The sequence below is a fragment of the Canis lupus genome, chromosome 10 (genome assembly GCF_003254725.2).
Source record: "Canis lupus dingo isolate Sandy chromosome 10, ASM325472v2, whole genome shotgun sequence".
Classification (NCBI taxonomy): domain Eukaryota; kingdom Metazoa; phylum Chordata; class Mammalia; order Carnivora; family Canidae; genus Canis; species Canis lupus.
Genome location: NC_064252.1, coordinates 6,041,747 through 6,065,196, shown reverse-complemented (window position 1 = coordinate 6,065,196; position 23,450 = coordinate 6,041,747). Strand labels below are relative to the sequence as shown.

At 46.2% G+C, this 23,450-nt stretch overlaps 1 protein-coding gene and 1 long non-coding RNA gene across 3 annotated transcripts in view; one reads left to right on the top strand and one right to left on the bottom strand.

Annotated features, from left to right (window-relative positions):
• Positions 1 to 20,353, bottom strand: part of LOC112677929 (uncharacterized) — a 29,392-nt gene extending 9,039 nt beyond the window's left edge. Inside the window, exons 1-2 of one of the 2 annotated variants that reach the window (XR_007413351.1) lie at positions 16,187 to 20,353; positions 348 to 453 (exon numbers count right to left, since the gene is read on the bottom strand). This is a non-coding gene — a long non-coding RNA (uncharacterized LOC112677929). The remainder of the gene's footprint in view (positions 1 to 347; positions 454 to 16,186) is intronic. The other variant, XR_007413350.1, reaches the window with a different exon arrangement.
• Positions 20,354 to 20,595: 242 nt separating this feature from the next.
• LOC125755981 (translation initiation factor IF-2-like) lies at positions 20,596 to 23,383 on the top strand. Its single transcript, XM_049115635.1, has 3 exons — positions 20,596 to 20,620; positions 21,062 to 21,984; positions 22,567 to 23,383. The coding sequence occupies exons 1-3, from the start codon at positions 20,596 to 20,598 to the stop codon at positions 22,618 to 22,620; spliced, it is 1,002 nt and encodes a 333-aa protein (XP_048971592.1). The 3' UTR covers positions 22,621 to 23,383.
• Positions 23,384 to 23,450: the final 67 nt, after the last annotated feature.

Sequence of the window (23,450 nt, the reverse complement as noted above, 5' to 3'; positions counted from 1 at the left end):
GAAGCTTTACAGAAACTCTACGTCTGGGCCCCCAAGGGATGGTACTTGTTGCTATAAAACTACCCCCCCAAAACTAGGCGCTGAACAGTACTGTTGTCTCATGGTTCTGTCGGCTGACGGTAACTCACCTAGGTGGTCGGCGTGGGGTCGCCCATCCTGTCCCAGCCAGACTGGGTGCCCTCCCGGGGAGACGCGACAACCGGGGGACGGGGGGGCCCCAGGGTCCAAGGCGGGCCCGGGGCGGGTGCAAGGACAGGAAGCGCTGGGCGCCTCCGCAGATCGGGCCAGCCATGCAGGGGCTGGCACTTTCCTGTGCCTCGCTTGGGCTTTGTCATTCAGTCTCTTACAAACAGGGAAGAGATGAAGGTTGGGCTCACGGACTTCAGATATTTAGACGTTCAGAGCTCAATGCTGTGTCAACCTTCCACTGCTGCTGGAACGAGCTGGAATGGCCTAAAACAATATGAATCGTGCGCTCACAGTTCTGGAGGGAAGGGGTCCCAAATGAGTCTCCCCGGACTAGAGTCCAGGTGTCACTGGGCCTTTCTGAAGGCTCTAGGGCGGAATGCGGATCTCTGGCTTCTCCAGCGCCCAGAGGCCACCCCGACCCTGGGCTCCTAGCCCCTTTCAGCCTCAACAGAGGTGGGTCAAGTCCTCCCCCACATCCCATAACCCTGCTTCTGACTCCCGACCTTCGGGCCTCCTCCAACCCCTTGATTACACTGGGCCCACTGGAGAATCCAGGATAGTCACCCTATTTTTAGGCCATCTGATCGGCAACCTTTCCTCCATCTGTAACCCCAATTCCCTTTTACCATGTAGCCAATTCACAGATCCCAGGGACAGGGGTGTGGGCGCCATGGATGTGGCACACTTGGTCTGTTGACCAACGCGCCGTAGAACCTTGTTAAAGCTATGCTGTTACAAAATTTTCCCCAGTATTCTTGAAAACCAAGAACTCTACACGCCACTTATTTGTTTTCCCTCTTTTGGGTTTGCTGGAAATGGCAGTAACAATCTTGACCATCTGTCATTTACACAAGGGAAGATTTGTTATTGCTTTGGCTAAAAAGGCACCTGTCACAACAGCAATGCTGTCCACCTCGGCAGACGGCGCACCTCTCCCAGGAGCCGCAGCCTGCTATCCCCATGTGACCCCCCCACCTCTTCCGACCAGTGCCACTTGGTTCTCACTGGTCCTGTGTCCTGGCCGGGAAGCAGTCAAGAGGATCTGGTGCTCTAATGGGGGGATAACATACTGATCCACAGTCCTGGGGCGTCCAGCCATTTGTCTGGGTCAGTTTTTTAGTTTCTGTAGAACTGGGTGATATGTAAAATGACTCCTCACCATTTCTTTATCCATCCAAGCAATGTAACAGCGCTGCTGGTGCAGTTGCTAGCAAGCCAAAGGGCTGCCCTAGTTCCAGGAGGGCTAGACTTAAATCACCAAGAAAAGAATTGGATCGGCTTTTGTTTTTGACATCACAGTTAGGCATGGGAGATGATGAGTTAGAATTTCCAGAGAATAAGGAAATAATGCAGTTCTGCTTTTTAACTTTTTCTCGGTTATCTCATAATGTTCCTTTAAACCAGCAAGAGGATCACTCTGCCGATAACAAAAGGCCACTTTTTTTAAAGATGTATTTATTTTATAGAGTAGGTGAGCACAGGGGGAGGGGCAGAGGACGAGAGAAATTCAAGCAGACTCCCCAGTGAACGCAGAGCCTGATGCAGGGCTCAATCCCACAACCCCAGGATCACAACCTGACCCGAAACCTAGAGTCGGACGCTTAGGCAACTGCACCACCCAGGCACCCCAACAGAAACCCACTTTTAAAATGGTGACATGGCTACACAATTTCAGGAGCTTAGAGCAGCAAATGCTCTGTGTGTGAGAGAGAGAGGGAGAGAGAGAAAGGCAGAGACAGAGGTCAAGGTTGAGATTATAAGGGTGTATTAAGCATTTTTAATTTTTTTTTATTTTTAAATATTTATTCATGAGAGACACGGAGAGAGGCAGAAACACAGGCAGAGGGAGAAGCAGGCTCCCTGTGGTGGACCCCGATGCAGGACTCGATCCTGGGACCCCAGGATCATGCCCTAGGCCGAAGGCAGACGCTCAACCACTGAGCCACCCAAGGCCCCTGTATTAAGCATTGAAAAGAGACTTTTTAGACTCCCTCAAGTAGCTCCCACTCATGAACACCACCCTTGTGTCGGGACTTTGCTGGGCATTTTAGGTATCATCTGTGATCCTCAGAATGACCTTTCATGGCAGGTGTCATAAACAAGGAAACAGGATAAACGAGATTAAGAAAGTCACCTGAGGTCACGTAAATAGCATTGAGAGGAAATAACCCCTTGGCTCCTGGCTCTAAAGCCCCTGCTCTGTCTTGCACAGAATAACTCACTGCTGGATCATCTAAGCCTATCAGGTAAATGGTGGCAGTGGAAATATGTGCAGCTGCCTCTGCTGGGGCCCTGAGGTCATGAGATTTTGTTCATGCCTCTGTCATCACTGAACTCCATGACCCGCACTGACTCCCCCAATTTCCTGGTTAGAGGCCTGCGCAGAGTCCCATGACGAGTCAGCAGCAGAGTCCCATGACGAGTCAACTGTGAGGCTCCCCTGTTTCTGGTGCCACATCCCTTCTCTCCGAAGATGGCTGTACCTTACATAAGACACAATGAAGAAATGAGGCAGACGAAAAGAAGAAGTGAAGAAACTGAAGAAGAGAAAAATGAGAGCACATGTATTTGTGTAGGAAAGGAGTAGCTGCGCGTCGTAGAACACGCAAAGAGCCACACATATGGTGCAAAGGCGAAAGAGAATTGCTCCAAAAACACTTGGAAACTCTGATTTTACATTATTTACCAAATCCTCTTTACACTGCATCCTCAGAGGAGATGTATCTTTGAACTCAACTTCAATATCGACCAAAACAACTAAAAATGTCAATTAAAAACGAAGCCAAAACCAACAATGGCCCCAATAGTAGAGAAAATTTCTTTTGTGAATTAAGTTTCACTTAGTAATAAATTCATTCTTAAGGTCAGATTATTTCTTTCTTATTAAGGCCTTGGAAGCTTTTAGTTTACAGAAAGAGATTATTGTCGCTGGAATTCAGCTTTCCTGACAACTCAACATCATTTTAAAATCCAAAAATGCGTACGCACTGCAGTAAGAGACAGCGTCTACCGTTATGCAAAACCCTGCAGTGGGCAGCTCTGCTCATTGCCTAGGCCCCACACAGTGCCCAGCGCCAAAACCTTACACAGACCAGTCCTGCAGAATAAGGGGCTCTGATTGATTTTATCCCCAAAGAAGCTAGAACATTGGAAGAGTCCCATAGTGATACTCGGTAATACTGGTTAAATAACTATATATGCATGTGTGTGTATATATATTCACTGACCCACAGAATTACATGAGCACATGTATTTTCCAAGGCAAAACAATTCATGTAAAGCTGCCCTCTTTTCCAACACCCCCTTCCTTCAAAAATCCTTTTCCTGGGACGCCTGGGTGGCTCAGGGGTTGAGCATCTGCCTTCAGTTCAGGTCATGACCCCAGGATCCAGGATAGAGTCCCACATTGGGCTCCCTGCTTCTCCCTCTGCCTGTGTCTCTACCTCTGTGTCTCTCACGAATAAATAAAATCTTAAAAAAAATTTTCCTTTAGGTTCTCCTCTTGAGCAGTGCTACTGACGTTAGTTTTAATTAGATTAGAATCTTATTCAAAATGCCAGGGAAAAGGAGACCAGAAGTACATCTGACCTTGGCCCCAAAGCTTCACAGTTAGCCCCTAAGAGGAAAAGGAGCCAGGACAGATTTCAGCACCATTTCTATGCTGTATTATGTCCCTAAAAACGGCAGCTCTGCATTAGAAAGGAACATGAATGCCATGACCTTCAGGGTTCTTACCCAAACCAGTCAGAGGGCCTGCAAAAGTGTTTGAAATCCTCTGCTTACTACACAGGGTAAACATTGAAAGTTGCCATTACAATCACAGTAAAATTTTGGTGTTAGCACTTTAGCATGCTTCATCTTGACTTCCCAGTTACTCTGTAAGTTTTTGAAAAATTAAGATAGGCAAGTTCAGAGTCAGGATGATAGTAAGTGGTCAGAAAATGTCCAGAGCATATGGAGAGGCTAGGGCACTGGGGTGGAAAGCCCTCGTGAACGGAAATCAGCATAAGGGAGCTGGACACCACGAATAAAATAACTTCCTTGAGAGGAAAAAAGAATGCCAGGGGAAAACTAACATTTACCCAAAAAAGTATTACATACTAGGTAGGCCCTGTGTTAGGTACTTAGAATATACGAACATGAGATTCCACAGGAAGAATCTTTGTGTTTATTTTACAGCCATTCTAGTTACATTATATTTGTCTTGTCTTATCTTGTGATTTTAAAGTTACAAAAAAAGGGGCACCTGGGTGGCTCCGTGGTTGAGTGTCTGCCTTCGACCCAGGGCGTGATCCTGGGTCCTGGGATCGAGTCCTACATCCGGCTCCCTGCATGGAGCCTGCTTCTCCCTCTGCCTGTGTCTCTGCTTATCTCTCATGAATAAATAAATAAAATCTTTTTTCAAAAAAAAAAGTTACAGGAAGAAAAAGAAAGGAAAGGAAGGAAGGAAGGAAGGAAGGAAGGAAGGAAGGAAGGAAGGAAGGAAGGAAGGAAGGAAGGAAGGAAGGAAAAAAAAGAAAAAAGAAAAGAAAGGAAACCAATGAGAAAACTGCATTTTTCCTAGAGGAAAATACCATTCCTCTGGGTCTGAAAACCTGTGAGCTAGAGACACATATTATCTGTCCACACACAATAAATATGGTGGGGTAGGCACCAAATAACCACTATAAACACTCGCAATACAGAGCAAACGACAGGCATGCAGCCACCTGCAGCCCCAGCACACCCCACATGGGTGCACTTGGCAGTCCCATAAGCAGGCTTCTCTTCAACTGCCTACAGTGATTCTCCTCAGCTCCTGGCATCATCCTCTGGGATCTTAGTTCCGCTGAGTTATCCTTCCTATTCCAAAAAATATAGCCCATGTTTTAAGTTTAGTAGTTTCATCAGCCTGGTTTCTGCCTGTAAAAGTTCCAGGATCTAAAATCTTCTTTCCATTTCTCTTCCTAGTCCAAGCTGGTAGTATTTCTACAAGTATAATTTTCTTAAAAGCTTTGAAGGTTTCCTATGAATCTTATTATTTTATTGGCATTTACTTCATTAGACAAAAGCCACATCAACAAATCTTGGCTACCTTGGCCTCCCTGGAGAGCTCCTGAGCATCAGCGTCTTTAATATTAGAATTCTTATTGCTTAATGGAAAGGATCCTTTAGCTTTTCTTTTGGTGAGGATTCAGGAGACACCACCCTCAATCCTTCTGGAGTCTGGATTTTCCAGTCAAATCCCTGGCCTCATCTTTACCCCGGGAAGTTTTCATGACAGGACCACGATTTTGACTTTTTCCTCCCGTGGCCTTTTGTTAACTTCATGCATATCCTGTTGGGAGACACTGGTTGTATCTTCTAACCCAGTAAGTCCTGCCTCCTTTTTATTTCCTCTAAGTTTTGCATGAAAAGTCATTTCTTCTATAGCACACGAGAGGCTGTATTTTGAGACAGACAGCTACAAGAAAGCAGGTGAAACTTTCCATCCCTAGACTGAAAACTCTTCAGGCCGATCCATCAGTTCGTTGGGTCCATTTTCTAGTTCTACATTGTCACAGGCAACAGTTTTATTAACAGTGGCTTCTCTTTGAGCTTTAATAGTCTTTCCCTCACTTTCCTTTAAGCTCTACTGACAACCTCCAGAGCCACCACACTTTTGCTACTAAGGTCTTCAAGGCCCTTCCTACGTGTGCCAGCAGCTCAGCTTCAAAGCTGCCGCCATGGGTTTTAGATCATGTTAGGGTAATGCTCCATTTCCAGACTCCCCCAGTCATTTCTAGTCACCTGCTATGAAACAAATCACCACAAAACTTTGGCTTAAAACAATATTTTATCATCTCTTCCGGTTCTGTGACCCAACTGGGCTTAGCTGGGTGGTTCTCACGTGGGTCGTCTTCAGAAGCTTGCTGGGAGCCGGTGCTGGAATCATCTGAGGCTGTGCTCGCTCCTATGTGTGGTGCCCGGGCAGGGAAGACTTAAATAACTGGGGGCAAGTCACCTGGAGTTCCTCAGACACCTCTCCCCATCTCCCTGTGCTCTCCCATGGTCTCTTGAGCATGGAAGCTTCAGGAGAGCTGCTCTTACTTAGCAGCTTGCAGCTTCAAAATGTGTCATGGCGGGCGAGGGAGAGAAAGGAAGGCAGATTTTGTATGTTTTATGATCCTATCTCAGGACCAGTGTCATTTCTGTCACATTCTATCTGTTGGGGCAGTCACAGAAGCCACCAAGATTCAAGGGAACAGAACATAGACTTTTCTTCCTTTCTTACCTAATATAGTGTATGATATACTTACGGGTTTTTTACATTTTAATTCCAGTATAGACACCAGTGTTATATTAGTTTCAAGTGTACAATTGAAACTCTGTACATTACTCAGTGCTCATCATGGTAACTGCACTCCATCTCCAACACCTATTTCCTCCATCCCCCCCAAAGACCTCCCCTCTGGTAACCTTGTTTCTTCTCTGTAATTAAACATAAACTATTTTTTAATGAGAAGTGTCAAACGATTTGCAGATTAGTTTTGCTTTGATTTTTAGAGAAAGTGAGGGGAGGGACAAAGGGAGGGGGAGAGAATCTCCAGCAGATTCTCTGAGCACGGAGCCCCATGGCAGGAGGGAGGGCTTGATCTCACAACCTTGACTGAGTGCATGACCCGAGCCAAAATCAAGAGTCAGATGCTTAACCAACTGAGCCCCCACCCCCACCCCCCTGCTGATATAATTTTTAAGATACCACAGTTGGAAAAAGGAAAAAGGACAGAAAGGAAGACAGGCTTATATGGCCCCAAATAGTTAGCAATCACAGTCACAAATCTGAATGATAATGGTCAAAAGCAGCTCAGGGGTCACATGCATTCAAATATATTATTCAAACTTTATATTCTCCACGAAAGACCTTTACCTTTCTTCATCTACTGAGAGAAAGAATACCAAATGCTCCATCAGGAAAGCTAAGTTCTAAAGCAGGGATCAGCAAACTCTGGCCTGCAGGCCAAATCTGGCCTATGGCCCTTCTGTATGCGCCATGAGCTAAGAATAAGTTTACTTTTTTTTTTTTTTTTTTTTTTAAAGATTTTAAAGTAATTTGTACACCCAACATGGGACTCAAACTCACAATCCTGAGATCAAGAGTCATATGCTCCACCAATGGAGTCAGCCCGGTGCCCCTAATTTGACATTTGCAAAGAGGGAAAAAGAGAAGAAACAGCAGCATATGCAAATAGATACCATAGATGACTTGCTAAACCTAAAATATTTACTGTCTGTCCCGTGACAAAAACATTTGTTGGTTGCTCTTCTAAAGCACTTCGAAATGTGTCTTCAGATGATTACCACAGACAGAACAATCAACATACCTATGGGATGCTTTAGTTTTTTTCCTATAGGATGCTTTCAATATGTATATTTTCCATATTTCCCCATAACACAGTAGCTACTATAACACAGAACCTTATCCTATTATAATTATCCCTTTTCTAGTATATTCAATCTAGAATCTCTTTATCTCCTCTCATTTTTCCTCTATCCACCTACCAACATTCTCATCTCATAATAAACAATCCTTCCCCTACCACTCCCCTCAGGTTTTGTGAGTGTAATTTTCTTTTCCCCTTGTGTAACTTCCCTCTTCAAAAGCGACATGTGTTTCTTATTCCTAAATAATAGTTGAAAAGGCAACCTATTGAATGGGAGAAAATATTGGCAAATCATGTATTTGATAAGGTATTAATATCCAAAATAGGGGATCCCTGGGTGGCGCAGTGGTTTGGCACCTGCCTTTGGCCCAGGGCGCGATCCTGGAGACCCGGGATCGAATCCCACATCAGGCTCCCGGTGCATGGAGCCTGCTTCTCCCTCTGCCTGTGTCTCTGCCTCTCTCTCTCTCTCTCTGTGACTATCATAAACAATAATAATAATAATATCCAAAATATATAAAGAATTCATACAACTTAATAGCAAAAAAAAAAAAAAATCAAATTAAAAAAATGGCAAAGATGGGTTCCTGGGTGGCTGAGTCATTTGAGCATCTGACTCTTCTGCTCAGGTCATGATCTCAGAGGTCATATGACCAAGCCTTGCACTGGGCTCTGCACTCAATGGGGAATATGCTTAAGATTCTCTCTCTCTCCCTCTGCCCCCCCCTTCCCCTGCTCTTTGTCTCTAAAATAAGTTTTAAAAAATCTTCTTTAAAAATGGGCAAAGAAAGGATCCAAATAAAGACAGTTTTCCAATTAAGACAAACAGATAACAAACAGGTACATGAAAAGGTGCTCAACATCACTAACCGTCAGGGAACAAAAATCACAGTGAGATATCACCTCACAGCAGTCAGAATGGCCAGTACCAAGAAGATAAGAAATAACAAGTGTTGGTGAGAATGTGGAGAAAAGAGAACCCTCATGCACTATTAGTAAGAATGTAAATTGGTGCTGCCACTGTGAAAACAGTACGGAGTTCCTCAAAAAATTAAATATGGAACTACCGTGTGATCCAGCAATTCCACTTCTGGGTATTTAACTGAAGAAAACAAACACTAACTCAAAAAGACATATGCACCCTCATGTTCATGTACAGTGAACATGTAGCATTACTTACAATAGCCAAGACATGGAAACAATTTAAATGTTCATGGACAGATGAATGAAGAAAGGTGTATACACACACACACACACACATACACACACACACACAGAATTATTCAGCCATAAAAAATAATGAAGTCTTGCCACTTGTGACAACATAGATGGACCCTGAAGGCATTATAAGTAAAATAAGTCAGAGAAAGACAAATACTATATGATCTCATTTAAATGTGGAATCTATAAATTGACTTTTTAGGATGAATTCATAGATACAGAGAACAGACTGGTGGTTGCCAGAGGCAGAGGGTGGGTAACGGGTGAAACGGGTGAAGGGGGTCAAAAGGTACAGACATCCAGTTACAACAGAAGTAAGTCCTGGGAATGCAATGATGAATAGAATTAATACTGTATTGCATATTTGAAAGTTACTAGATAGTAAATCACACACACACAAAAAGATGTTACCTGTGTAGGGTGACAAATGTTAACTAGCACAGTGTGGTGATGATTTTGCGATTATACATACAGATCACTTATTAAATACCTGAAACTAATCTAATGCTATACATCAGATTATATCTCAAAACTAAAAAAAAAGAAAGAGAGAGAGTAGTAATAAATTCCTTCCTCGCGCAGGTCACTCATGATGCCACCCATTCTCTACTTCCAGCCGCTTTCTTTACACCACCACCCATGTCCTGGCCCGATTCCTGTAGAACGTCTACGTTAGACTATATGGTCCTTGAAAGTCTATGCCCTTTTGTGTAACTTTTCTCATGCCATTCTTATATCCAGAAATGCCCATTCCGTCATTCTTATCATCTTGAGAACATGCTTATTCCTGTGTCTTGTACTGATTCCTGCTCACGTCCCTGATCAGTGCTCTGCAGCCCAAGGCACCCCTGCCCCAGGGAGATCCAAACAGCATCTATTCTATTCTGCTTTGGTATTTACACACATCTATTTCCTCACCTAGGAAAGTTCCCTGAGGCCAGGACGTATTTCTTATTCATCTTGATACCTAATAAATATACAAATTTTAAAAAATGAGTGAGTGAATGATCCTAGCTCCTTTTTCATCTTTCCCGAAAGTCCCTCCTTTCCCCAAAATTCATCTAGGGGTTCAGCTCTGGTGTTCAACTTGATCTCATTCTCACTCTTAGGGCTTTTCTATGCCCAGAGCTCCTAAAACCTTGGAGGTTTCAGCCAACATTCTTTCTGGCAATTTTATGGCCCTAGTTTCATTCAATTATTTTCTTAGCACTTCAAAACTCCACCTGTCCCCCAAGATGACTTTCCACGTAGCCTCACTCGAATGCGTGCCTTTCAACATAACTGCACACCACATATGCACCTGTAAGACCACCAGCTGCGTTTTCTTGCTCACCTTTTCTGATGTTAAAAATATACACGAAACCTGACATCACAACCACCTTTATACCTCCAACTGTTTTTTTTTATTTTTTTGGAAAAGGGGAATATTGTTTTTGCATAGTCACAAAAACACTGGGAAAAAGACACGGGGCGGGCAGGTTATGATGAAAGAAAAATGAACGTCGGACCCAAATGCCCAGAAGTCATTTTGGAACTTGCATACTAACGTTTGGGATAAAGTGTGTGATGTCTGTGGGAGTGGTGGACCTTTCTGCTTCTGGAATCTCTCTACTTATGGTATGACTCGATTACTAGAGAATGTCTAACTGTGGGAATGGTGGCTTTGATTCCCTAAAATAAAACAATAACAAGACGGGATCCCTGGGTGGCTAAGCAGTTTAGCGTCTGCCTGTGGCCCAGGGCGTGATCCTGGAGTCCCGGGATCGAGTCCCACATTGGGCTTCCCTGCACGGAGCCTGCTTCTCAACCTCTGCCTGTATCTCTGCCTCTCTCCCTCTCTCCGTGTCTCTTATGAATAAATAAAAATCTTTTTTAAAAAATGGTAACAAGAAAAAAGAAAAAAATGGTAATAAGAAACTCAAATGACAAGGAAGGGGTCATAACACAAAATCGGGTGGAGTTTAAGGAACAGTCAGTTTGAGCATAATGAACTCCATCGGGCTTAACCCTCACCAGCGGTTAGGGAAGGTATTAGTAGTTGTAACATCGATACACATAATAATTATTAATATTACTCAAAGACAACTGAAACCCCAGGGTTAAAATGGAAAATGCCCATGTCTGTAGTAGGTAAGGTCACGGATAATTTCAAAATCTAAAACTGAGTCCAGATAGTGGTTTGCTAAGTTTCCACAGAGAAAAAGGTACTAAGTTACAAGCCAGTAGGATGCATACTTGGAAATTAAAACTATTTAATATTGACAGTATTTCTAAATTGAAAGAATTATGACATCTATAATGCTTTAATGAGTTGTTTTCCTTCAATAATATTATTTATATACATGTGTGTATCCCTGGTACGTGGTGGGTGTTCAGTAACCTGATGATTTCTGTAATGGTAAAACACAAAACCATTGTTTCTTTTCGACCCAAAGCAAATAGTACAACTGACAACTTAACCTTTGCAGTGTGCTAATATATCCAAAGAATAGCACTATTTAGAGTATTACCTTAATAATATGGTTTAGGTAGAGGACAATCGACTACAGGTGATCCTTGAACACAGGTTTAAACTGCAAGTCCACTCATAGGTAGATTTTTTAAATATAAATACAGTACAGTAAACATATTTTCCCTTATGATTTTCTTAACATCTTCTTTTCCCTAGCTTACTTTAAGAATGCAGTATATAATACATATAACATACAAATATGTGTTAATTGACTGTTTATGTTATCAGGCTTCCAGGCAATAGCAGGCTATTGGTAGTTAAGCTTTGGGGAATCAAAAGTTATACATGGATTTCAGCTGCACGGGGGGTTGGCACCCCTAGCCCCCATGGTGATCAAGGGTCAACTATAACTACTAAAAGTTAACATGGCTTAGTGGGAACACTGTATACTATATATTGATAAAACATACATGTAGTAAAAATTAAGGAATAGTTTTTTTAAGTAGAGATACAAAAATCTAATAAATAAATGCTAGAACAATTATAGCTGATCATTTAAAATGGAACAAACTAATCTTAATGAAAGTTGAAGCCCCCCCAAAAAAGTATTTTCAAATCGTTTTAGCTTAGAATACTCGTTTTAGATTTTTTTTTTAACATTTTATTTATTTATTCATGAGAGACACAGAGAGAGGCAGAGACACAGGCAGGGGGAGAAGCAGGCTCCATGCGGGGAGCCTGATTGGGACTTGATCCCAGGACCCCAGGATCACGCCCTGGGCTGAAGGCAGATGCTGAACTGCTGAGCCACCCAGGCGTCCTAGAGATTTTTTTTTTTTTTTTCTCTTAAAGGATGCTATTAACACTACAAAAAGGCTACAGAACTGGCAAAATGCCAATATTTAAAAATGGGAAGTTTTTAAGATTAATAGGGTAACATTAGAGCAATTATTTTGTACATACAGAACACTTAATAGTGCAGGTTCTAAACACATCCCTTATCCTATTCCCATTAGAGAATTAAATTAAAATTAGAATTAAACAGATACACTTAAACAGTAGTATTCTTGCAGTGGGTGTGTGTGAACTTTCATTGTACAAGTCAACAAATTTGATCTGGATCATAAGGAAAATGGATTGATCCTGTGATAGAGTTCGAGGTGATATTTCAAAGCAGTCTGGGAGGATGCCCCCCCCAGAACACTTCATCCTATTAATTTTTGTGTGGAATGCTGGGAGTTCTCATTCTTCCCTTTGATTCTCTTTCAACTACAGAATTCTTTTTTTTCTCTTGTTCTGTTTCCTTGTTATTTTTTAGTTTTTTATTATGGAAACTTCCAAACATACAGAAAAGTAGAATTAGTATAAAGAACTGCTCTGTTGCAGTAAACTTCTGTGTATCAGCCTTAGTAATATTTTTCTGTATCTGTCTTCTCAGACAAGGGAAACCAAAGCAAAAATAAACAATCAGGACTTTCATCAAACTAAAAAGCTTTTGCACAGCAAAGGAAACCATCATCGAAACAAAACTGCAGCCTACTAAATGAGACGTGATATTTGCAAATGGTATATCTGATAAGGGGTTAATATCCAAGCTATATACCGAAATCATGCAACTCAGCATTAAAAAAACAAATAATCCAATTAAAAATGGACACAGGACTCAAACACACGTTTTTCCAAAGATGACATAAAGATGGCAGGCAGACGCATGAAAAGATGCTCACGTGAAAACATTACTCATCATCAGGGAAATTCAAGTCAAAACCACAATGAGATATCACCTCACATCTGTCAGAATGGCTATATCAAACAGACAAGAGATAAGTGTTAGTGAGGATGTACAGAAAAAGGAGCCTTCGTGCACTGTTGGTGGGAATACAAACTGGTGCAACTATTGTGGAAAAGCACAGGGAGGCTCTTCAAAAAATTAAAGACAAACACCAAATGATCCGGTAATCGCACTTCTGGCTATTTACCCAAGGAAAATAAAAACACTCACTCAAAAATATATGTTCACCCTTATGTTCACTGCATTATTCACAAAAGCCAAGCTATGCAAGCAGCCTGAGCGTCCATCAATAGGTGAATGGATAAGACAGATGTATGTCTACACAATGGACTACCACTCAGCCATCAGTCTTGCCATTCATGACAACATGGATGGACATAAAGGGAGTTATGCTAAGTGAACCACGTCACACAGAGAAAGACAAATATGTTTCACTTGAATGCGGGATCTAACAGCAAAAACAGATTGACAAATACGGAAAATGAGGGATTGCCAGAAAGGCGGGCGGGAGGGGGACTGGGAAAATGGGCAAAATAGATGAAGGGTAAGATTAAGAGGTACAAACTTCCAGTTATAGAATAAATAAGTCACGGGGATGAGAGGTATACAGCATAGTGACTAATACTGTAGTAACTTTGTGTGGTGACAGATGGCGACTACACCTACCGTGGTGAGCATTTCACAATGTATATAGTCGCCAGATCACTATGTTGTACACCTGCAACTAATATAATACTGTATGTCAACTACACTTCAGTTTAAAAAGAAATAAACCTCTCTGTCACCCAGGCTCAACAAACGCCAACACAAGGGCAAGCTTCTTTCACATATCCTCCCATCCATGTACATGCCTCCTGCAGACCATGGGTGAGTCTGAAGCATAAAGCAAATTCTATACATCATATCCCTTCACTGGTAAATTCTCTATATGCATATCCTAAAAGTAGCTTTTAAAAACACAACTAGGGGATCCCTGGGTGGCTCAGTGGTTTAGTGCCTGCCTTTGGCCCGGGGCATGATCCTGGAGCCCCAGGATCAAGTCCCACATCAGGCTCCCGGCATGGAGCCTGCTTCTCTTTCTGCCTCTCTCTCTCTCTCTCTCTCTCTCTCTCCCTGTGTCTATCATGAATAAATAAATAAAATCTTTAAAAAAATAAAAAATAAATAAAAACACAACTAGGATAATGTTATCAAATATTAACAGTTCTTTAACTTCAGATGATCGGTATTTAAATCACTACAGGAGACTTAGAAATATTTTTGTGGGATCCCTGGGTGGCGCAGCGGTTTGGCGCCTGCCTTTGGCCCAGGGCGCGATCCTGGAGACCCGGGATCGAATCCCACGTCGGGCTCCCGGTGCATGGAGCCTGCTTCTCCCTCTGCCTGTGTCTCTGCGCCTCTCTCTCTCTCTCTCTGTGACTATCATAAATAAATAAAAATTAAAAAAAAAAAAAAAAAAAAAAAAAAAAAAAAAAAAAAAAAGAAATATTTTTGTATTGATTAAATCAGAATCCAGATGAGTTCTGCACATTGCAAAGGACTGCTAGGTCTCTTGGTGAGTTTAACAGAAATGAAAACATGAACTCAAAAAGATATATGCACCCCATGTTCACTGTAACATTATTTACAATAGCCAAGATACGGACAAACCCAAGCATTGATCGGTACATGAACAGTTAAAGAAAACCTGATATATATGGATGTAATGGACTATTACTCCATCATAAAAAAAAGAAGGAAATCTTGCCATTTGCAACACCACCAACCTTAATGGCATTATGCTAAGTGAAGTAAGTCACTCAGGGAACGACATATATACAATATGATCTTGTTTATACGTGGAATCTTAAAACACACACACCCAAAAAAAACTGAGCTCACAGATCCAGAGAACAGATTGGAGGTTGACAGAGGTCAGGCACAGACAAAATGAGAGGAGAAGTCAAAAGTTACTTCCATCTATAAAATAAATAAGTCCCGAGGATGTAATGTACAGCACAGTGACTACAGTTAATCATGTATGCTGTGTTGTGTAATCGAAGTTGCTGAGAGTAAATCTTGTCACAAGAAAAAAAAATTTGTTTGTAGCTCTGCATAGTGAGGGATGTTAATAGACTTGTCCTGGTGTTTGCCACATACACAGATATGGAATCATGCTATATATCTGAAACTAATGTTATAGGTCAATTATACCTCAATTAAAAAAAAAAAAAGCAAACAAAATGGATTGAAAATACAAGGTGATACCTGAGCTAGTAGAATGAAGGACAGAGAAAAATGAAAGTCCTAACAGGAGAGGAAAACGGAGTCATAATTAAGAAGAAATATGTGGGAGGCTGGAAATCTCAGTCCAGCAGGTAATGACGTCAGCCCAGAAACTCTCATGTGTTCTCCAGAGAGCTGTCAGTTTCAGGTATGAAGGAATCCAATTCGCCACCAGTCCTCTCTTCACGTGGGATGTTTGAAGACATGCCCCTCAGTTCACAAAGATTGAGACTATAAAGAAAACTATCTGTGTGGGTAGAGGGAGGTGCAAGAAGAGGTGCATCAGGAATAATTTTTTTTAATATTTTATTTATTTATTCGTGAGAAACACAGAGAGAGAGGAAGAAGGGCAGACATAGGCAGAGGGAGAAGCAGGCTCCCTGCAGGGAGCCCGTCGTGAGACACATCGTGGGACTTGTTCCCGGGGCTCCAGGATCACGACCTGGACTGAAGGCAGCGCTAAACTGCTGAGCCACCAGGGCTGCCCTGCATCAGGAATAATAAAGTACACAGGCTCCTGATCCTCATCTTGCCTGTTTAAGCTCTCCTTGGTTTTGATGTGACATGATGTGAATCGTGTATTTCCTATGGTATAATGTATACAAGAGCCATGGTGATTTGCTACAAAGGTGATCTCAACAGTTTCAGAAAAAGGTTTTAACCTATAGGTTCTCCTTCCCTTTTTTCTTGAAAAACAATTTTTTTGGGGGGGAAGGGGGAGACCAGGTCATTTGTCATGGACAATTTATCGGTGTGTATTTTGCTAATTGCAAACCCTGTGATGATGTAAATGTTCCTCTGTCTTAAATTTCCTATTAATCAGCAGTCGGATCTAGAAGCTGAAGGAGAGTCAAGTTCAATTACCTGAATTTCACGGACAGTGTTCTGTGCTTCTACTCCAACACCGTGGGTGCAAAGGAGGTTAGGTGGAGACTGATCAGGGGGGTTCAGGTGCCGTCAGCCTGATCCGTGCTCCCCATCAGCATTGCCCTGAATAGCTTTCCCAGCCACTGGAGAAGCCTAGCTTGGTTCATTCGCCGCTGGGAAATGGTACCATCCTACTTGTATCATGCCACCTGCATCTGTAAGCTGGAATCATAGGAGAATGAGAAAATGTCCTTCGCAAGCATTTAGCTACCCTGAAGTATAGTTTGTGCAATGCAGGAGAAATACTTGATTCTTTCTCTCCTGCACTCGGTCCCTGCAAGGCTCATCATCAGCTGTCCCTGACCTGCACCATCACAACCACCCAACACCTCGGCTGCAGAGACAAGCATTCTCTGAGGCCGGCTCCACACTCTACTGGTAGTGCACTCTTGCTTCTTTGATCTCCTACAATGTTTGGAACATACATCCCCCAGTATGGGATACCTCAGGGCCCTGGAGAATTCTCAAAGACTGCAGAGCCAGACATTACATTTTCTGCTGCTCTGGTAAGACTGAATCTTTTTTTTTTTTTTTTTAAACAAAGGTACAATTGCAACAAAAACTGAAGGGAAAAAATGGCTTTTATTTTTTTAAAAATATAACCACAATACCACTAGTGATTCTAGTGCAAGGGCTCTACAGTAGGTTCCCGAGTGGAACTCAAGTCGGAAAACAACCCCTGTGGCCCACTGGATAAGGTTCACAACATGTTACTATCATCAAAAGACTATCAGAAATTTCTGTTAGAATGTGCATTCCATCAAGGCCAAAGATTTGTTCATTTTAGCCTTCCGTGCAGCCCCACTGCCTGGTACACAGTAGGTACACGACATATTTGTTACATAACTAGAATGAATGGATTTACCTAGAAGTTACTTCTTCTGCATGACTTTCATTCACTAAAAAAGAAAGTAAAGGGAGATAGGATTCTTATTCTGACAAATCACCTGAAGTCTCATTAAATAGTATATAATGTTCCTCTAAAAACAGGAAAATATATCCCATTAGCTTATTTGTTTTTTTAAGAGTTTAGTCAGCTGTTTGTGCCGTCTAATCGGGTAACCTCAAGTTCATGTTACTACTATGACAATTAGCCCATTCCTTGTATCTACATGCTTTTCTGCTTACTAGGGGCTTTTAAATATACTACGTGCAACCAGCTGAATGAAACAGCAACCTCTGAATCTTAATACTTTTTTGTTATGTTCAAAGTGGTATGAAATGCACATAGTTGTGGCTTGTTACTCAACCAGAGAGCAGTGAGATTTTTCATCTATAAAACACAGCATTACAACTACACGAATTACCTAAATTACCAACGTCCACAGGCACTTCTTAGTCCTTAATTTATATGACTGTTCCGTGACATTTGACGCTATTTGGCCTCCCGAGAGACCTGGATCTGCGTGACAAAACACTCCCAATTTTATCATTATAGAAGTAACAGAATTTGAAACCTAACTAAAAGCAAATGGTGTCTTTTCAGAAAGTGGTGTTTGAGGTTGAAAAGGAGAACTAAGAATTTATCCTTTAAAACCAACACAAGACTTTTATCTTAGGTTTGCTCCTATTTGATATATAATTAAAGGCCAACTTTGTATCATTAGGTGTCAACAGTGTAGCGTAAAGGATCCTATTCAAATTGAGTAGCCGGAAAAGTGTGTAGGCACAATTCCATTACATCCGAACCAAACGGCACTTTTAAAAAAGATAACTGTAGGGATCCCTGGGTGGTACAGCGGTTTGGTGCCTGCCTTTGGCCCAGGGCACGATCCTGGAGACCCGGGATCGAAGCCCACATCGAGCTCCTGGTGCATGGAGCCTGCTTCTCCCTCTGCCTGTGTCTTTCCCTCCCTCCCTCCCTCCCTCTCTCTCTCTCTCTCTCTCTCTGTGACTATCATAAATAAAAATAAAATAAAAATAAAAAAGATAACTGTAAAATGAAAATTTAAACTAACCAAAAACATACACAACTCTCAACCTGACATAAGCAAGCAGACTACAAAGTAAAGCTAGTATTATTTCTCTTAAACTAATTCAGGGGACAGCCCCAGCATATTAGTAGCAGCCAAGGCTAAACTGAAGTGTCAGCCACCCAGAGGATCGCCCAGTACAACTGCTGTCACTCACCTCCAAGATCCCAATTCCACCTTGCCACCAGAGGCAATGAACTTAATCGAGAGCCTTCTCTAAGCTACGAGAGCCAGTCTAAGTGTGCAACAGGCCTCCACCTCCACTTTCCTGCCAGGTCTCAAAAGTGAACTAGGTCACCAATGCTTTTCCCACCCGTCCACGTCTTGATTAAGCACTTCATGTGGTATCTTTCTAACCGCCTGTTCCGTTGGGGATGCGACCTAGTCACACAATTTTTCTGCTTTCCCCATGATGCCCAACCAGGATGATTTAACAGAAACACTTAATGAATTGTATTAGACAATCGTTCAGGTGATTTTAATATTTTTGCCTTGATTGTCTAGGTAATCAACGGTTCCAGGGCTTTTTAGATTTTTACACAAATGGTCGTTGATTCTAACTTATTTTTGACGACGATGGTCCTACTTCCCTTTCATTGCAGAATTACAGAGAAGTATTCTCTTGTCACGTTTCTTTACGATGGAGAGGGTGGGGTGTACGAAGCGGTATGGAGAGAAAACACAAAGTCACAAAGAATTCTTGCAGCCGTCTTGGCACCTGGTTCCTATACACCGAAGAGCTAACTTCTGCTGTCAGGTTCCTCTGGCAACAACTCTTTTGGGGTTACTCCCCAAGACAGGGTCTTGAGTGCACCCTTGCTCATCAGTCTTGTCTACCTGCCCAAAAGTAATTTTATTTTTAAATGGCTTATTAACATAGTTTTTATATGTTAAGACTAGATCAGGAACTCTAACTCTGGGGCATTTGAAGCAAAACTGTTTCCAAAGACCCTTCTCCAGATGTGCCCTAAACAGTTAATACCCGTGCTTCCAATAATTGAGGGTGACATCAAGAGGTCATGACCGTACCCCAATCTTTCCTCTGGCAGAAACTTTGAGACCAGCACCCAAAGTAATGCCTTATTCTTTCCCATCTGTGGCCTTTGCTAATACAAATTACCAAAAGTGCTTGAAACCCAGGCCTTGAACGAAAAGCTCATTGTGCCAGATAAATGTCAGAAATACCGGACCTTGAGTTGTACTTATAAGAAGGCAAATTCATCTTGTAGGAAATTGTCACAAAGTCAAAACAGGTTCAACAGGCAATTTTTCTCTGGTGTGCAGAGGAACAGAAAAGCGAAAGGCGGATGGCGGGGTGGGAACACTGGAGGCTGCAGCGTGACCAGGACCGCGGCAGGACAGGTTCGTTGGCGGGAAGCAGGGGCTCCTCCCGGAATTCAGGCAACAAGAGACACGTATGGGGGGGGGTTCCCTCAGACAGCTGACGACCCCAAAGTGTCCCCATCATGTGGGCAATGCGGAGTCACGGCTGAAACGCAAAACAGAGGAGAGCCAGAGTACCCGGGCGGCAGGGCCGATCCAGAGTCCCGCCGACCGCCGCAGGAGCCGCCCCCTCTGGTCGCAGGCGGGGCACTGCTGACCCTCCAGGGCTGCCCCGGGGCGGGGAGGCGGCGGCCGGGCACGATTTTCTCCGTTTCCCCAGGAATCCCGAGGTGACGTGGCGCCCTGGCATTTAGCAGGGCCCTGAACTTGCAGTCCTCCGGCACCAGGGTCGCGGCGCCCGGCCGGCCGACGTCCGACCTCGGCTCCGCGCCCGCGCTCCAGCCCCGCGCCTGCGAGCGCACCGAGGGCTCCGTCGGGCGGCGGCCTTTCTCCTTAGAGCACCCCCCACACGGTTTTGTTTTTTTTTTCTTAACGAATCACCTTTTTTCCCCCCAATGAAACATCAAAAAAATCGAACCGCAGGTTCTGTGACTGGTCCCATCCAAGACGCGCTCTGGAAAGTCAAAGGCAGCCTGGGGGGCGGGGGGGGGGGGGGGGGCAGACGCCACCGCGCTCCACCGACCCGCCTCGCCTTCCCGCCCCCGCCCCGGGGCAGCCGGGGTCACCCGGGGTCGCCGCCCGGCCCCCGACACGCTGCCCTCCCGCAGCAGAACGGCCCAGACGGCGGGGGAGGAGGAAGGGGAGGAGGGGAGGAGGGGAGGGGAGGAGGGGAGGGGCGGGGAGGAGGGGAGGGGGCGGGGGAGGCGGGGAGGGCCCGACGCCGGACTCCAAGGGAGAAGGGGGAGGAAAGGAAAAAAAAAAAAAAAAGCCACAGCACACCGGAGAGAGAATTTATTTGTCTCACACGTGGGGGGGGGGGGGGGGAGGAAAGGAAAAAAAACCTCAAAAGTACAGTTCACCGCGGATTCCATGTTCTCATTCAAAGAGTTTCAAAGTTGAAAGAGAAACTTTTCATCGCTTCAAGTTCACATCCTCAGGGCCCCCGGCTGCTGAGGCGCGGACGCTACACTCCGGCCACCGCCGAGCGGAACCGCTCCCGAGCCGGGCCCCCGGCCCCCGGGCCCCCCGCCCAGCCCCGCCCCGCCCCGCCGGCCCCGACCCCGCGCCCCCCGCGGCCGCGCCCCCCACCGCCCACCGCCCACCGCCCGGCGCCCGAGTTCCCGCCGCGGCCCGCGGCACGTCACGCCCGGGCAGGCCCGGCTCGCAGCCCCGCCGCCCCGCAGGCCGCCCGCCCGCCCGCCGAGCTCCCGGCCGCGGCCGCCCCCGCCCCCGCCCCCGCGCCCCGCCACACAAAGGGGCGCCCGGCCATTGTCGTCCGCCGCGCCGAGCGTCACCAGCACTAGCAAGGCAGTAGCTTGCGCAGTTATCTCCACAGCGGGCAATGTCACAGCCCGACCAACAGCACAAACTACTACCTCAGCCAGGGCCCTGGTGTCGGGAGGCGGCGCGCCCGGCCGCCGCCAGCCGAGCGGCCGCCGCTCTCCTCCGTCCTTCCTCCGCCGCCACGTCGGCCCCGCCCAGCGCCGCGCGGCCGCGCCCCGGGAGCAGAGGCGGCGCTCGGCTCCGGGAGACCGTCCCCGCCGCCGCCGCCGCCGCCGCCGCCGCGCTCCCCGCTCCGCCCGGAAGTGCCCACATCCCGCCCGCCCCGGCCCGACGCGAGACGGGAACAAAAGCCCCGTAAAGCGGAGGCCGGGCCGGGCCGGGCGTCCGGGCGGCGGCGGCGGCGGCGGCGGCTCCGCGCGCGAGCACACGCGGCTGCTCCTGTGCGTGCGGCCGAACCATAGAGACCGCTTAAGGCGGCTCGCGCGCTACTCCCCACCACGTGACCGGCCCGCGCGGCCGCCCCCCGCGCCGCCATCTTACATCCGGGGCCCCGCCTCGGCGGCGTTCGACGTGCGGCCCCGAGGCCGCCCCCGGAGGGGGGACCCCAGGTCCACGTCACCGAGGCGCGGGGGCCGCGGGCCGCGCCCCCTCCCGCCCCGCCCCGCCCCGCCCCGCAGCGAGCTTCGCGGGGCCGGGCGGCGCCCCCGGCTTCTCCCGGTGTCTGCCCGCAAGGAAAATGGCGGCCCTCCGCGCCGTCGAAGTGGACACGTCGCGCTGCGGCCCCAGCTCGGAGCTTCCGGCGCCTCCGCGCCCCGCGGCTGCCCCCGAGCCGCACGGTCCTTCGTGCGGGGGAAGCCGGCGGGGACGCGCGGCCCGGCCTGCGGCGCAGACTCCCGGGGCCGCTGGGGCAGGCAGGTGACTTCGCGCCTCGCGGAGGCGAAGCGAGATCGGCCCGGCGTGACGCAGAGCGCCCGGGTAAATGAGAGGCTCAGGGAAACCAGTAACGTGCCCGTGCTTGTGACTTAGGAACTGTTCGGGACTGGGGCTCGGCCGGTGGCCCTGCAGCGGGGCCCGCGGGGCGGGGGCGGGGCGGGGCGCGGCGCGCGTGCGCAGTCGGCTCCGCGGGGGCAGCGCGGCGGCCGGACGCCCGGGCGGGAAGGCGGCGCGGGGCCCGCTCCCGTGGGCCGCTCCCGTGGGCCGCTCCCGTGGGCCTCCTCGCGGGAGGAGCCAGAGCGTCTCTACCGCTTGAAGCTCGGTAGGATTCTGATAAAACTGCCAAGTGGCTGGCTGGACACCGTCCTTTCGTTGCGGTTCTGTACACAATTTCACGAAGAACTTGTTTTCAAATTACCACAAACCCCTCCTGACACGATTCGAAGTAAGTGAACATTTGTGTGTGATATGCAAATTCAGAAAATAAAAACACAGCGGACTGCCCAAGGCTTGCTGTAAGCGCTTTAAGGCAACTGCTGAAAGGTAGTTTGGGATGTCCCTGTGAAATCCCTCCAATTAATCCACTTAATGGATTTATTTTGTGTGTGCGTTTGTGTTTTTTAGGTATTTGTTTTTGTGCATGCACAGAACACACTTGCAGTGAAACCCTTTCCCTGACAAAAGCGGGAATTTGTGCGTCACAGTGCTGCTCACCAGAAGCCTGCAGACACGGGACCAACCGCGCGGCTCGGAGGCGGCCCACCTGGCCCTGCAGTGACGGGGGTGCCTGGCATCGGCCTCCACTTGGCGCGCGGGGCCACGTGATCCTGCCCTCAGACCACATGGCATCTGTCACAATATACAGGTTTTCAGCGGTCTGGTCGTCAGCATGGACACATTAGAATACAGTTTCCAACGTAGTCACTACCTACCTCAGCTGCACCCAGTTCCTTTCCACAATCCAACTGCTGCCGACAGCGCCGACACCAAGGTACTCCTCACCGAGACACAGCTCTTATCAGCCATCTCCGCTCCAGCCTCAAACACTCTTATCTTTGCCCAGTGTGACGGCCCTCAGCTTATCAGCCCTTCATCATGACCACACGGCAGGAAAACTGCAACAGCTTCCATCTGAGCTTTCCCTGCTCTGACCGCCCTCAACTCCATCCAGCTGTAACTGCAATTATCTTCTTTCGTTTCATAATTTACCCCCAAAAATAATCACTCCAAGCTCCTGCCAACTGAAATCTAGTCTGCTTAGCTCTCAAAGAATTTCGCCAAGGGGCCTCAGTCCCTCAACCTTGTTTCACACAACACACTGAAATGTACCTCATGTTTCACAGTATGCTTTGCTTATATTGTTTTTATCTGAAATAGCCCCCAGTATCTTTCGGACCCATGCAAAAATATACCTACCCATAAAGGCCCATTGAAAATCCTATCTCTGTCATCAAGCCTTTTCATTTTTTAAAAACTGATTTTCCTCCTGAATACTAACAGCAAGAATA

Excerpts from the sequence above, each read along its gene's own strand:
- LOC125755981 (XM_049115635.1), top strand. The coding sequence starts at position 20,596 with ATGTTCTCATTCAAAGAGTTTCAAA. Across the intron at positions 20,621-21,061 it reads CTCATTCAAAGAGTTTCAAA|CGGGCAATGTCACAGCCCGA; the intron begins GTTGAAAGAGAA and ends TTATCTCCACAG. Across the intron at positions 21,985-22,566 it reads GCGTGACGCAGAGCGCCCGG|GTATTTGTTTTTGTGCATGC; the intron begins GTAAATGAGAGG and ends TGTGTTTTTTAG.